This window comes from Orycteropus afer, unplaced genomic scaffold (genome assembly GCF_000298275.1).
Source record: "Orycteropus afer afer isolate SDZICR_OR568_19922 unplaced genomic scaffold, OryAfe1.0 scaffold00219, whole genome shotgun sequence".
Lineage (NCBI taxonomy): Eukaryota > Metazoa > Chordata > Mammalia > Tubulidentata > Orycteropodidae > Orycteropus > Orycteropus afer.
In genome coordinates, this window is record NW_006921806.1 from 5,299,252 (window position 1) to 5,313,155 (window position 13,904).

A 13,904-nucleotide genomic window follows, 5' to 3' on the forward strand; every position below is an offset into this window, starting at 1 on the left:
TGTTGAACTTTGCTACTAGTGCTGGAGCAAGATGGTATCTCATTGTTGTTTTGATTTGCATCTCTCTAATAGCTAATGATCGTGAGCATTTCTTCATATGGTTGTTGGCCGCTTGAATATCCTCCTTGGTGATGTGTCTATTCATGTCTTCTGCCCATTTTTTAATTGCATTGTTTGTCTTTTTGTTATTGAGGTGTTGGTGTGTTCTATAAATTCTAGAGATGAGTCCCTTGTCAGATATGTTACTACCAAATATTTTTTCCCAATCAATAGGTTCTCTTTTGACTCTTTTGGAGAAGTCTTTGGAAGCACATAAAAATTTAATTTTTAGAAGGTGTGTGTTCATTTTTTTCCTATTTGAACATCCTTTCAGTATCAGGTGGTGAAAAAACCTGATCTGTAACTTACATTCACTGTGGTTAACCCACAAATGGGTTATAGGTCACAAAGGTGTTACTGACCAAAGATGTGGGTTGGAGGTCCTGCTTGTGACCCACTCCATCCCAGGTCTAGTTTAACAGCTTGTCAGAGGTGGACTTCCTATGTCTGTTCACGTATGCTAAGATCATTTGTCATGGATGGGTTCTGTGGGTTCCGTAATTGAAGCAATTTTAACTTGGCACGTTTGAATTTTCCAGTAAACTTTGAGGCGTTGATCATTGCGATGTCGGTGGTGGGAGGCGCCATCCTCCTCTGTAGCAATCTGCTGCTGCTACTGCTGCAGGGGGAAGAAGAGCCATAAGCCAGACAAGAGCGAGGAGAAGGCCATGCGGGAACGCGAGGAGCGCAGGATCCGGCAGGAAGAAAGGTGAGTTGTGGAGGCTCCAATCTGGAAGATTTTGGAAAATTAACAGTTGTCTCCATTTTAAAAATGAATGAGGAATGTTCCTCAGGTTCTGTGAGGTTTTGTGTAGGTCTCAGTAGGAAGAGTGAGACAGTGCATGGTGGGTACTAGCAGGTGGCCATTAGCTTTGTCATGGGTTGCATTTTCCTTATCTGCTTCCTCCAGTCAGAGTTAAGAATTGCAGCCAGCAGGACCTGACTTCTGGAACCTTCCTGTGTGTGATTTAATGATTTTACATCATGAATGCCAAGATGTCAGGGCCTCAGAAGACCTCAGTCCAGCCCTGTTGGTTCATAATGAGCAAGCAGAGGGATAAAAGGGAGGGTTTGATTGGAGTCACCCATGGCAGGGTGAGGCCTCCTGTGCTCTAGCAACTGATGGAATAACCTTTCCTGATTACAAAGCACTTGCACAAGTGTGTGCTGGCTAGAGCTGTAGGACAGCCCTTAGAGGCAGGTCATGTTATCCCTACTTGAACAGGCTGTGGGACTTGTATCAGCCGGTGAGCACTGATGCCGGGTAGATATTCTGTGTAGTCACCTTCAAGTCATGAGCACTGAACACAACAGGTGGTTGTCTTCAGGACCTGCATCAGATTTTTATGATGGGTACATCATCATCATCATCATTATTATTATTATTATTATTATTTTTGTGAACAAAGAATTTTAAAAAGCATGGTAGCAGGCATTTGAATTGCCTTTACCAGTAAGAATTAAGTTATGTAACATCAGGGCTGTCGCAGAAACTACCTGTTCTCTTTGTGGTGTGTCCAAGCTCATCTCCACCTGGTCCTTTTTTGGGCAGCAAGAGGAAACACCCATAATATGGGAGGATGTGTCTTTTTTTTATTATTATTGTGATTTGGGTGAAGGTTTACAGAGCAAATTCACTTTCCATACAGCGGTTCACATATATTTTATCTCATGATATTGAACACAGTTTACCACAATGCAACAGCTCCCCTCCCACTTCCTCCCCATAGTTACCTCTTCCCTGTGTCCATCCCTCCATGCACTCCTGCCCCCTGAGCTGTCTCCCTGTGCATAAGCAGCCCTTCTTTCTCCCATGATTGTTCTTTCCAAGGAGTGTATCTACTTGAGGTAAATGTTCAACTCACATGTCTGTCTATTGTTTGGCTGGAAGCCACAGGTGTGGGTTCAATTCCAGACCTGAAGGGCAGCTAGGGGCCATAATCTCAGGGGTTCTACCAGGATACCTATCGGACCAGCAAACCTGTTCCCCCCCCCCCTTTTTTTTTCCCCTCCAAATGATTTTGAATTTTGTGAGGATGTGTCTTTTGAAATTACATTGTACATTGTAATTTGATGCTACAGTATATTACTTTGTATTTTTTAGGAGAGCGGAGATGAAGTCAAGACATGATGAAATCAGGAAAAAATATGGTAAGAGTGTGGAACAAGGCTACTTTTTGTGTGATTTGGGTGAAAATTTACAGAGGAAATTCACTTTCCATACAGCATTTCACATACATTTTGTCTCATGGTATTGACTAAAATTTACCCCAGTGCAACAGCTCCCCTCCCACATCCTCCTGATAATTACCTCTTCCCTGTGTCCATCCCTCCATGCACTCCTGCCCCCTAAGCTGTCTCCCTGTGCATAAACAGCCCTTCTCTCTCCCATGATTGTTCTCTCCAAGGAGTGTATCTACCTGAGGTAAATGTTCAACTCATATGCCTATCTTTTGTTTGGCTGGAAGCCACAGGTGTGGGTTCAATTCCAAACCTGAAGGACAGCTAGGGGCCATACTGGGCTCTGTCAGACCAGCAAACCTGGTCCCCTTTTTTTTTCCCAAATGATTTTGAGTTTTATTCAACATTTTTCTCCCTGTCTATCCAGGATCTCCTACATAGATCCCCCTCCGAGTGGTTGACAGTGGTAGCTGGCACCATCTAGTTCTTCTGGTCTCATAGTCGTATAAGCTGAGGATCACATGATGTACCAGTCGCTAGGACTAATTGTTTCCATGAAGCTTTGGTTTTCTTTATTCTTCTTTGCTCTGGATAAGGAGAGACCCGTTGTTGCATCTAGATGGCTGCTTACGAACTTTTAAGATCCCAGTTGCTACTCACCAAAGTAGGAGATGGAATAGTGTTTTGTGTAGTATGTTATGCCAATTGAGCTTGATGTCCTCTGTGACTATGGTTCTGAGCCCACAGGTTCAACTACTTGCTCCCTCTAGGTAGCTGGCTGTGAGGGACAAGGCTACTTTTCCATTGACAGGGATTGCTGTCCCATCATCTGGGTTAATGAAGAAGAGATCTGACTGGGTGGGGCCTGGTAGTTCCCCTCTTGGTGTTCCTTCACTGGAGCAGAAAGAAGGAACTGCTGAGAAATCAGCCAGCCTTATTCTGAGTGGTGTTAAAATTAATGCATTCCACTGAATGTCTTGAGAGAATAAATGTTAGAATATTTTTGTCTCAACCCAACTTTTTCATGAAGGTTACTTTCTCTGATACTTGTTTGTTCGTGTAGCATTCAGCTTCCAGAATGGTTCATCTGTTGTTCCTTTTCTGCTTTATCATCTTGTTTGCCCTAATATGGAGCATGGCTCTCATCATCCCAGTCTTGTCTTTCTCTGATGTGGCCCTGTGTCCAGTGTTTGTTCCTCTGTAGTACACTCACTCTCATATGTGAGTGCTGCTGCACACCATAGTCTTTATCCAGAAGGAGCCAGCACTGAAGTCATGCCACCTCTCATCTATATTTCTGTGTGTGTGTTCTCATTTCACTGTTTGGAGAGATTTGGGGGTAGTAACTGAAGGAGCCAAAGTTGCAAGTACTTTAACACATTGGAACAATTCAGAAAATGCACACTTAATTGTTTACATCCTCTGAATTACATAATGTTAACTATTTAAATGTGGGTAACATTGTAAACAATGGGAACTGTGGAAGACAATTGTGCTCATAAGGAACCTGTACGTAGATTGAACAGTTGCTCAAACAGAAGGGGATACTGTGTTACTCAGAAGCAGAAAAGGTGTATTCTGTGCTTTCATTTCACTTACTTAATTTGTATGCTGAACAAATAATATGAGAAGTGAGCCTTTATGAAGAATAACATAACATTAGGATTAGAGGAAGACTCATTAACAACCTGCAACATGCACATGACGCACCTTTCCTTGCTGAAAGTGAAGATGACTTGAAGCACTCAGTGATAAAGGTCACAGACTACAGCCTTCGATATGAATTGTTCTTGAACATAAAGTGAAAATCCTTACAGCTGAGCTCATAAAAACATAATATTGACCCAGCAGTTCCCAAAAGACTTGAAAGCAGTGACTCAAAAAGGGACTTGTACACCAGTGTTCACTGTTGTTGTTGTTGTTAAGTGCTGTCGAGTTGTTTCCGACTCATAGCGACCCCATGCACAGCAGAACGAAACACTGCCCGATCCCGTGCCAGCCCCACAATCCCTGCTATATTTGAGCCCATCATCGCAGCCATGGTGTCAGTCCATCTCGTTGAAGGCCTCCCCCTCTTCCGTCAACCCTCCACCCTACCAAGCATGACATCCTTCTCCAGGGAATGGTCCCTTCTTACAACATGACCAAAATAGGTGAGACGAAGTCTGGCCATTCTTACTTCCAAGGAGCATTCTGGCTGCACTTCCTCCAGGACAGATCCGTTAGTTCTTTTAGCAGTCCATGGTACTTTCAGCATTCTTTGCCAACACCACAACTCAAAAGCATCAACTCTTCTTCGGTCTTCCTTATTCATTGTCCAGCTCTCACATGCATACGAGGCGATTGGAAATACCATGGCTTGTGTCAGGCACACCTTAGTCCTCAAGGAGATATTCTTTGCTCCTCAGCACTTGATACAGTTCCTTCGCAGTTGACTTTCCCAATGCTACATGTCGTCTAATGTCCTGACTGCTGCTTCCGTTGGCATCGATTGTAGAACCAAGCAACGTGAATTCTTTGACAACCTCAATCTTCTCTCCATTTATTGTGATGCTGCTCATTGGTCCAGTTGTGAGGATTTTTGTTTTTTTTATATTGAGACGTAATCCATACTGCAGACTGTATTCTACAACCTTCATCAGTAGGTGCCTTAAGTCATCCTCACTTTCAGCAAGCAAAGTTGTATCATCTGCATATCTCAGATTGCTAATGATTCTTCCTCCAATCCTGATACCACGTTTCACTGTAGCACTGTTCAAATAGCCTAAAGGTAGAAACAACCTAAATGCCCATCAGTGGATAAATGGATAAGCAAAATGTGGTACATACATACAATGGAATACTATCCAGGCAATATTAGAAAAGAAATCTTGATACATGGTATAGTATAGATGGAGCCTAAAGACATGTGGGGCAAAATAAACGAATCACAGGAGAACAGATACTGTATGACTTCAGTTATGTAAAAAAGACAAGAAAAGGCAACTGTGTAGAGATCAGAGTTTATGAATTTTTACCAGGGGCATGAGAAATAGGGAAAAGGAGGATTAATAGTGATAGAAAATCACATTGATTAAGAGTAGAGTTGCACAGCCTGTCATTGTAATTGGTGTCAATACATTGTATACCTGTAAAAAGTTGAATTAGCAAACATGTGATGTTAAACATGTTAAACAACAATAAGAGTAGCTACTGAGACTGCTTATACACAACCAAATACCTCCTGGGATTTGGTTCCTTGGTTTAGAGGTTTAGGGTCATGGTTTCATGGGACCGCCCAGTTAATTGGCCTAATAACATTGCTTCTTTTCTGCCTCCTCGTTTGTCCTGTAGTGCCGGGTGTCTTAAAAGCTGGCAGGCAGCCATCAAAGGCACAACACTTGGTCTCTATTCACATGGAATAGCAGAGGAAGAAAGTCAGGAATAGGCGGAGGATATGGAATGTGTGGCTAATTGCCTCCATAAACAACTACCTCTTTTGCCATGAGACCAGAAGAACTAGATGGTGCTCTGTTACATTACTGAACATTTTGATCAAAGATTCCATAGATGAATCCTGATCAAAAAGGGGAAATGCAGAACAGAATTTTGAATTCTTTCTGGAACCACAGAGGGTAGATGAACCCCTGAAACTATTGGTCTATGGTAATCTTTAAACCTTAAATCAAAAATATCCCCTGAAATCTTCTTAAAACTGAACAGTAGCTTAGCTTAGCTGAGCTTAGCTTAGCTTAGCTTAGCTAGTTAAAAAAAAAAAAAAAAAGTCTGCCTTGAGCATTATACTCTTTTAAGAACTACCCACATGGTAGCAAATTGACAGTAGCACCCTGAAAGATTAGATAGGAACCTCGGAAGGAAGGTTGGGCAATCTACTTGCATAGTGATAGCAATCCCAAGGAGGGGTTACTGTGAGTCGGGTCCAACTCCACGGCATATAACAACAACAACAACAACTTAGAGTAGTGATCCATAATCTCACTAATGAGCTCATAAATGAGGGAGGAATAACTCAGAAAAAAAAAAGTGACAATGGTTGTACAACTTGAAGAATATAATCGGCATCACTAAAGGTACATGTAGAAACTGTTGAATTGATGTTTGTTTTGCTGTGTGTATTCTCAACAAGATAAGTAAACTTTAAAATTATGGTAACTGGAGAAAGAATGAAGTTGTTAAATTTTCATTCTGCTTGGGTCAACAGTCATCGTCTAAGGAAATAATAGTTAAGAAATCAAATGATGTATTGCATTGGACAGATCTGCTAAAGCCTTGTTTAAAATGTTAAAAAGCAAACATGTCACTTTGAGAACTAAGATGTGCCTGACCATACCACACTACTTTCAGTCACTTCATATGCCTGCAAAAGCTGGACAATGAATAGGGAAGGTTGAAGAAGAATTGATGCATTTGAATTGTGGTGGTAGCAAAGGATATTGAATATACCATGGATTGCTCAAAGAACAAACTAGTCAGTCTTAGAAGAAATACAATCAAAATGCACCTTAGAAGCAAGGATGGAGAGACTTTGATTCGCTTATTTTGAACACATCATCAGGAAAGACCAATCACTAGAGAAGGACATCATGTTTGGTAAACTAGGGAATCAGAGAAAACAAGGGAAACCGACAAATAACCACAAAAGGTTCAAGCATATCAAAGATCATGGAGATGACACAAGACTAGGCAGTATTTTGTTCTGTTATACACAAGGTCACTGTGAGTCAGAGCCATCTTGGCAGCAACTGACAACAGAAACTTTAAATTTGAAACTCTGCCTGTCTGCAGATAGTCTTTGAATGTTTTAATACTGCTCCCATGTTATTTAATCTGTGCCGGTTTTAAAGTCTATGCTAGACTGTCGTCTTCGTGTTCATTGGTGACATTTTTGGGAATGAGAGAAACTGACTCACTTGGCCTGTCCAAGACAAGGTGCTCAGTGACCACTGGGCCTCATGCCTGTGACCTCAGGTAATATGACGGAACTGTTTCAGTGGCACTTCTGGTTTTGACCCTGGATAGTGTGTGACCGTCATGTGGTCCACTGGGCAAGCAATCGTGTCAGAGGCTCCATCTGACCAGGAAAGTTTCAAAATCTCTTGTGATGAATGTACTTTTTTGAGACATCTTCTATTTGTATAAGAAAATAACACTGTCAGCTGTATTTCAGAACCCTGCCCACCAGGGACATAATTAAGTCACTGATTTTTTGCAGTCATCTAGGGAAAAGTGGTTATGTGATACCCAGAGGCCCTGTTAAGCAGTCAGGGGCTGCTTCCAGAAACAGTCAGCAGCCTCTGTAGGTGCCGGGTTCTAGGGATACTTAGTACTGGAGGTTTGTTTTCCCTCTGAGTGGGGCTGAGGGAGCGCCACTGCTCTTGGCTGTGTCCAGTGACCTTCTACCAAGAGTCAGGGCTGCTTGTGCTGTGCAAGCCATCTGTGCCCTTTCAGGTCCACAGGGGCTGGTTCCAGGCATGAGGCCACAAGTCACTGTGTGGGTGTGTAGGTGCTGGTTCTGGCATGAGGCTGACCCTGCTGCCACTTGGATACTGCCTTGGATACTGCTCCCCACACTCATCCTTAAGGCTCTGTACTTAGCTGTGGACAGAACTTGTTTCTCATGGGCTCCGTCACTCACATCTGAGTTGAAGCTGTGTCCTTGCCCACTCTGTTCCTTGTCAGCTGGAAGGCAATGGGTTTCTCTTTTTATATGGCCTTTCTGGCCATGATCATGTAATTCCCACAAAATGATTGGTTGGGACTATGCAAATAAGGTGTGTAAAACTCTTGGAGGAATTGGACAGTATGCAGATAAAGGGGCCTGTGGCCTTCCTAGGGGATTGTTGAGTTTGTGATCTTGCTTGAGGGGAGCACACCTCGACATTGATAAGGAGCTTGCTATATAAGCAGCTTACCTGACGGGTTTTGGAAGAGAGAGTGAGTAGAAGGATCTGTGACATTGAAGAGGGCAGGAAGCATCAGAGTGATGGCAGAGCCAAGCTGCAGTAGCCTGAGCAAAGGTCCTGCCTGCAGTCACGGCTGGTGGAGAAGGAACTAACAGCTGTTTTAGTTTAAAACAGTCCTGATGGAATAACTATCCTATCTTCCTAGATGTATATAGTTATTTCCAAGTTGATCCTGATCCTAAGTTGTAACTTGTCACTTCTTCAATAACCCATTTAGCTTTAAGTACAGCTTGTAAGTTCTGTGAGACATTGTAGCAAATTACCAACCCAAAGACCAGAGGGAGAGTACTGGAGTGGGACAGCAGTTTGGAGAAGTTGGACATTTGGGGCATCTTTAATTTCCACCATGAGGGAACCAGCTTTCCATGAAAGAACTAGCTTGTGTTTTTTTTTCCCCCCTTAACTTTTTATTGTGATTTGGGTGAATGTGCTCTTACTAAAGAAATCATTCATTTACTAGCTATTCATCTTCCTACTTCCTTCTTGTAGCTCTGACCTTCTTTCTCCTCCCTGGCCCCATGTTTACCCAGATTTCTAAGTGTGTGTGTTTGTTCCTTGGTGGTAGCAGGGCTCCTGGTGAAGTCTTTGTGCCCAATAGCCCTCCATTGGCTGCCTCCCTACCCCTCCTGACTCTTGGTGCTTGTCCACTTGCTCTGCCTATAGGTGAATAGGTTTCTATAAAATTGAAAAGACTAAAAATAGAGTTGTTCTTCCAAATATTTTTTGACGTCTGATTAATGTTAATGTCAGTAAAAGATAACACATACACACATACCACAAAGTCCTTCTTACTGCCAAGGCTAGGAGCAGTATGGGGTTCATACCTACCCACCGTGTTATAGGAGTAGCTTGGCTTATGCTGTACTGAACTCCCATGTATGCAGGGCCTGTCCTGCACTGTGTGCTTATATGCTCAGGGACTTCCCATAGAGTCAAGCATTTCCTAGAACAGTGCACTGAGGACTTGATTCTTACCATTTCAGTGTCAGTTTCACCCTTTAGTCACACCAATAAAATTAACTTTTCATGCCAGTTTATAATAAAGCCCATGGAACAGCCTGGACTTTGGAAAGCTCAGTCATGTGGGAGAATTACAGGGAGTTCCTGGGGAGGAGTGGAACTCACTAACTTGACTCAATTAACAACTAAAATCCCATCATGTGGTGCCCAGATAAAACCCTTCTTTTGGTTTCAGAAAAGTTGAGTTTCCTCAGAACAAAATCAATTACCTGTATTTCCCTTGTAAGCTAGAAGTAGAACTAGGAGCCATTTCTTCAGAAGACCTTGACAAAATGCTTGTATTTGACATTTGCTCACTACCTACAGAAGAAAGCCAGGGCTTAGTACAGTATTCCCCTAACAGAGACACCGGCCACCTACTGGATTAGGGACAGGAATAAATAGATGAGGGCCCACTGGAGGAGGAGGCATGTAGCTTCTCACAGTGTTAGACCACTGTGAGAAGGTGGGACCACCTGCATGTGAGATATAAGTGCCTTAAATAATATGAATTGTTTGATTGAAAGCATAGTTTTAATACATGCACACAAAGTGAAACAATGAAGTTTATTATTTACAGGTCCTGATATGGGAGCACTTATGAGCCTAGGGAAGAGCAATCCTCTGTCCTGGTCATGAGAGAGAGAAAGAGAAGCAGTAATCTCCTGTTGTTTATAGGGTATTTAGAGCAGTGGTTACTAGCTTATGTGGATTTAGTTAAAAGTGTCTGTTTTGAAAACTAACTCAGAAAAGCCAGGCAAGAAGCTTAACAGCAGGAACTCTAAGGTTAGAGTTTTATCTAAATGTCTATACTGTGGGCATGTGATGGTCTAGCAAGGCCTAAAATGCCTAGGCAACAAATTTTAAATGGCTGCTTCTCACTTTCCCCACCCCCAGGCGGGTGTGTGTGTGTGTGTGTGGATTACCCTTCAATAAGTAAACTTGGCAGTAGCTCCAGACATTTTTGGTATACAACACAGATGTGTGTGTCTGTGTGTGTGCCTTATGTGTTTCTGCAATACCAAGATAAAATGCCTTTTTGTGTGTGTGTGATTTGGGTGAAGATTTACAGAGCAATTTCACTTTCCATACAGCAGTTCACATATACTTTGCCTCATGACATTGACCACAGTTTACCACAATGCAACAGCTCCCCTCCCATTTCCTCCCCATAGTTACCTCTTCCCAGTGACCATCCCCCTCCATACTCTCTTGCGCCCTGAGCTGTCTCCCTGTGCATAAGCAGCCCTTCTTTCTCCCATGATTGTTCTCTCCAAGGAGTGTATCCACCTGAGGTAAATGTTTAACTCACATGCCTGTATTTTGTTTGGCTGGAAACCACAGGTGTGGGTTCAATTCCAGACCTGAAGGGCAGCTAGGGGCCATAGTCTCAGTGGTTCCACCAGGCTCTATTGGACCAGCAAACCTGGTCCCCACCTTTTTTTTTTTCTCCAAATGAATTTAAGTTTTGTTCCACATTGTTCTTCCTCTATCAAGGATCTCCTACATAGATCCCCTTCCAAGTGGATGACAGTGGTAGCCAGGCACCATCTAGTTCTTCTGGTCTCATAGTTGTATAGGCTGCAGATCAGATGGTGTACCAGTTGCTAGGACTAATCGTTTCCATGAATTTTGGTTTTTTCATTCTTCTTTGCTCTGGATGAGGAGAGACCCATTGTTGCATCTACACGGCAGCTTGCTAGCTTTTAAGATCCCAGTCGCTACTTGCCAAAGTTGGAGGTGGAACAATGTTTTGTATAGTATGGTTATGCCAATTGAGCTTGATGTCCCCTGCGACTATGGTCCCAAGCCCACAGGTTCAGCTACTCGGTCCCTCTGGGTAGCTGGCTGTGACCAAGCAGTGACCACAACCTTGCCCCTTGTCAGCTCTACTATACACCTGGGAATTCTGATCAGTCACATAAACTTAATAAGACCATTGTCTGCCAACCCTATATATGTTCTTGGATACACTCCCCATTTCATAGACATACCTAATCGTTTAGCCTGTCCACCTATTTTTCCATCCATATACCCATGTTTGCCTTCACTGACAACACAGTACTGTATGTGCAAAAGGGTTCATATTTGTTGTCTGTACCTCCCCTGTACCTCTCTTATGTCTTTCTCATCCTCAGTGGTGCCATATTGGTTACTCACATTTGGTACATTGCCCTTCTCTTCACCCAAATCAATACTTATCTCTATCTATCTAACAGCCTTCCCTCCCCTCCCCTCCCACCCCTGGTAACCAAAAAAGAAAATTTCCTTCAATAGATAAACCTTTCCTTAACTTTTACAGTAACGGACTAATACAATATTTGACCTTTAGTGATTGACTTATTTCACTCAGCATAATGTCCTCCAAGTTCATCCACGCTACGTGGTGTTTTGCAGATTCTACATTATTCTTTAGTGTTGCATAGTATTCCATTGTGTGTATGTACCATAGTTTGGTTATCCTCAGTTGAGAAAATGCCTATTTTGGGGGTAAGTACCATAGATGCATTTATTTTTATGGTTAAATACAGATTTTATTCTTACTTTATACACATTTTATGTGTGTGTATAATTCTTGTATTATATATCATAATACTTGAGAGTTAAATTGTCTTAATTCTTTTGTAGCCTTAATTCTCAAAGCGAATCACCATTTATAAGGATGTTTAAAATAGGAGAGAAATAATGGCTTTACATTTCTTAATTTCACCTTGAGAAAATCAGTAAATAAAGTTTTTTCATATGATCTGTTTGAATTCTTGTTTCCAATATATTGTATCTCACTTTTGAAGTAAACTTTGCTTTCATGGTCAAAAAAGTGTCAGTCCCAGTATTTGTGCCTACATGAAACATCACTTTTTCCTATGGCTTCCAGAAGTTTTCATAAAAAAACTTACTACATTGTCTCTTGAATTTTGTTTCCCATTTGATGAATGAGTTTATAATGCAAGTTTGTCTTGTTTTCAGGTTTGTTTAAAGAAGAAAACCCATATGCCAGATTTGAAAACAACTAGACCCACTCCCTGACTTGCCAGCAATCCCAGATCTTCTTGACAAAGTGATATTGTGCCTCCAAGCAGCTCATCAGCAAAACCCACTGCCCTCTTCCATCCCTGACCTTGGTAAGGTGAGGTGAGCCCCGTCCCAGAAGGACAATCCTAGCCTGTTCCTGCAGACTGAGCACTTGCTCCTCTCACCTTTATTTCTGTATCTAGTCACTTGGGACATTAACCCACCACTTTTTCTACCTGAGGAGGAAATATGCACATCCCACTCCTTTCCCAAATTTGTAAGCGAGTTTCAACCAAGCAGCCTGCAGCACCAACGTTATGTTCATTCTCTTCATTGCAATGCAGAATTCTCACTCCTTTGCCCACTAACAGACTTCATGCAGCAAGGATGATAGCTGTTTTTTACTTCAGGAATTTTTTATTTTAGTCATGGGAATTGAGCAATTCCCCACTATTTCTCTCAACACTAAGCCAGCAGTGTGTGTCTGTGTGTTCACACTTCACACACGTCTGTTCAATTGGTTTTTGTGAAAGCATGGGACCCCAGCACACATCTGATCAAGATTTTTTTCCATTCTCTGACTGTATTGAACAGCATTGAAGAATTGTTGATAAAATCACTTGAATTTTTTTTCTCTTGGATTTTTTTTCCCACCTAAAAGATTTTAGCAAAAACTTTAAATATGAAAGTTGAGATCCTTTATTGGTTTATTTTTCAGTTTATATCTTTAATACACTATCAGGATTTTCTTTCAACAGAAACTTGTTATTAATGCAGTTAGAACACATTCTCGGAGGGTGACAGTTGGATTTTACTGTGTGCTGATGGATCTTAAGAATAGTAACTACCTGACTCGTCCTTCTCACCTCTGCTGACAGGTGTGCCAGCAGGCTCTGTGTAGAGTCACCGCACTCTGAGGTCTTCTCGGCTGAGCCTCACTTCCTTCCCATCCAGAGGCTGGGAGATGGGAATTCAAGGGTCTCGGGTGGCATATCACAGGCTAACCCCTCGCTGGAAAACAGCTTTGTCCTGTGCCAGCAAAAGGGCCTTTCCACACACGACTACATGGCAGACACTGACCCTGTCCTGCCTTCCAAACAATTCCAAGTTTCGAGCCTCACTTCTGTGAGATTTGCTTTCAGCGTCAGCTTCTGAATAAGTGTGTGTGAGACCTCTGACCATCCTCATTGTGCATGCTATACATGTCTTTAAAATCAATATGTGTGACTTCAGTACCTAGACAAGTACTTCATGGCAAGCTTAAAGTAACTGGATGCAAAGCTTTTCTTGAAAATAATTTGAAAACAGTCCCAGCTGCAACATTTCTCGGAGTTAAACATTTAGCTTTAGAAGAATCAGTCTGTAGGCATATAAAATGAGCAGCACTTGCCATCTTTGCACTCAGCGTCATGCTGTGAAGGAAACACTCCAGCATCAGATAAAGCTCATGTACAGAGTAGTGTGATCTGAACACTTTTGATAGACCTTTTAAACTTACATGTCTGCACCATGAGTTAACATTTCCACTCTCATATTTTTACATTCCAAGAAAAGATCCTTTAACAGATTCTTTAGTCTTATTTCTTAGACTGCTTGGGCAGTTGATAGCAATTTAAAGTACTATGAAACATTCCTAAATATTTTATAGCA

At 42.0% G+C, this 13,904-nt stretch overlaps 1 protein-coding gene and 1 pseudogene across 1 annotated transcript in view; both read left to right on the plus strand.

Annotated features, from left to right (window-relative positions):
- LOC103203634 (PTTG1 interacting protein) overlaps window positions 1-742 on the plus strand; it is a 38,339-nt gene extending 37,597 nt beyond the window's left edge. Inside the window, exon 4 of the mRNA XM_007948712.1 lies at window positions 639-742. Coding sequence (XP_007946903.1) covers window positions 639-742 — 104 coding nt within the window. The remainder of the gene's footprint in view (window positions 1-638) is intronic.
- Window positions 743-767: 25 nt separating this feature from the next.
- The window catches only part of LOC103203635, a 30,147-nt pseudogene continuing 17,010 nt past the window's right edge, over window positions 768-13,904 (plus strand).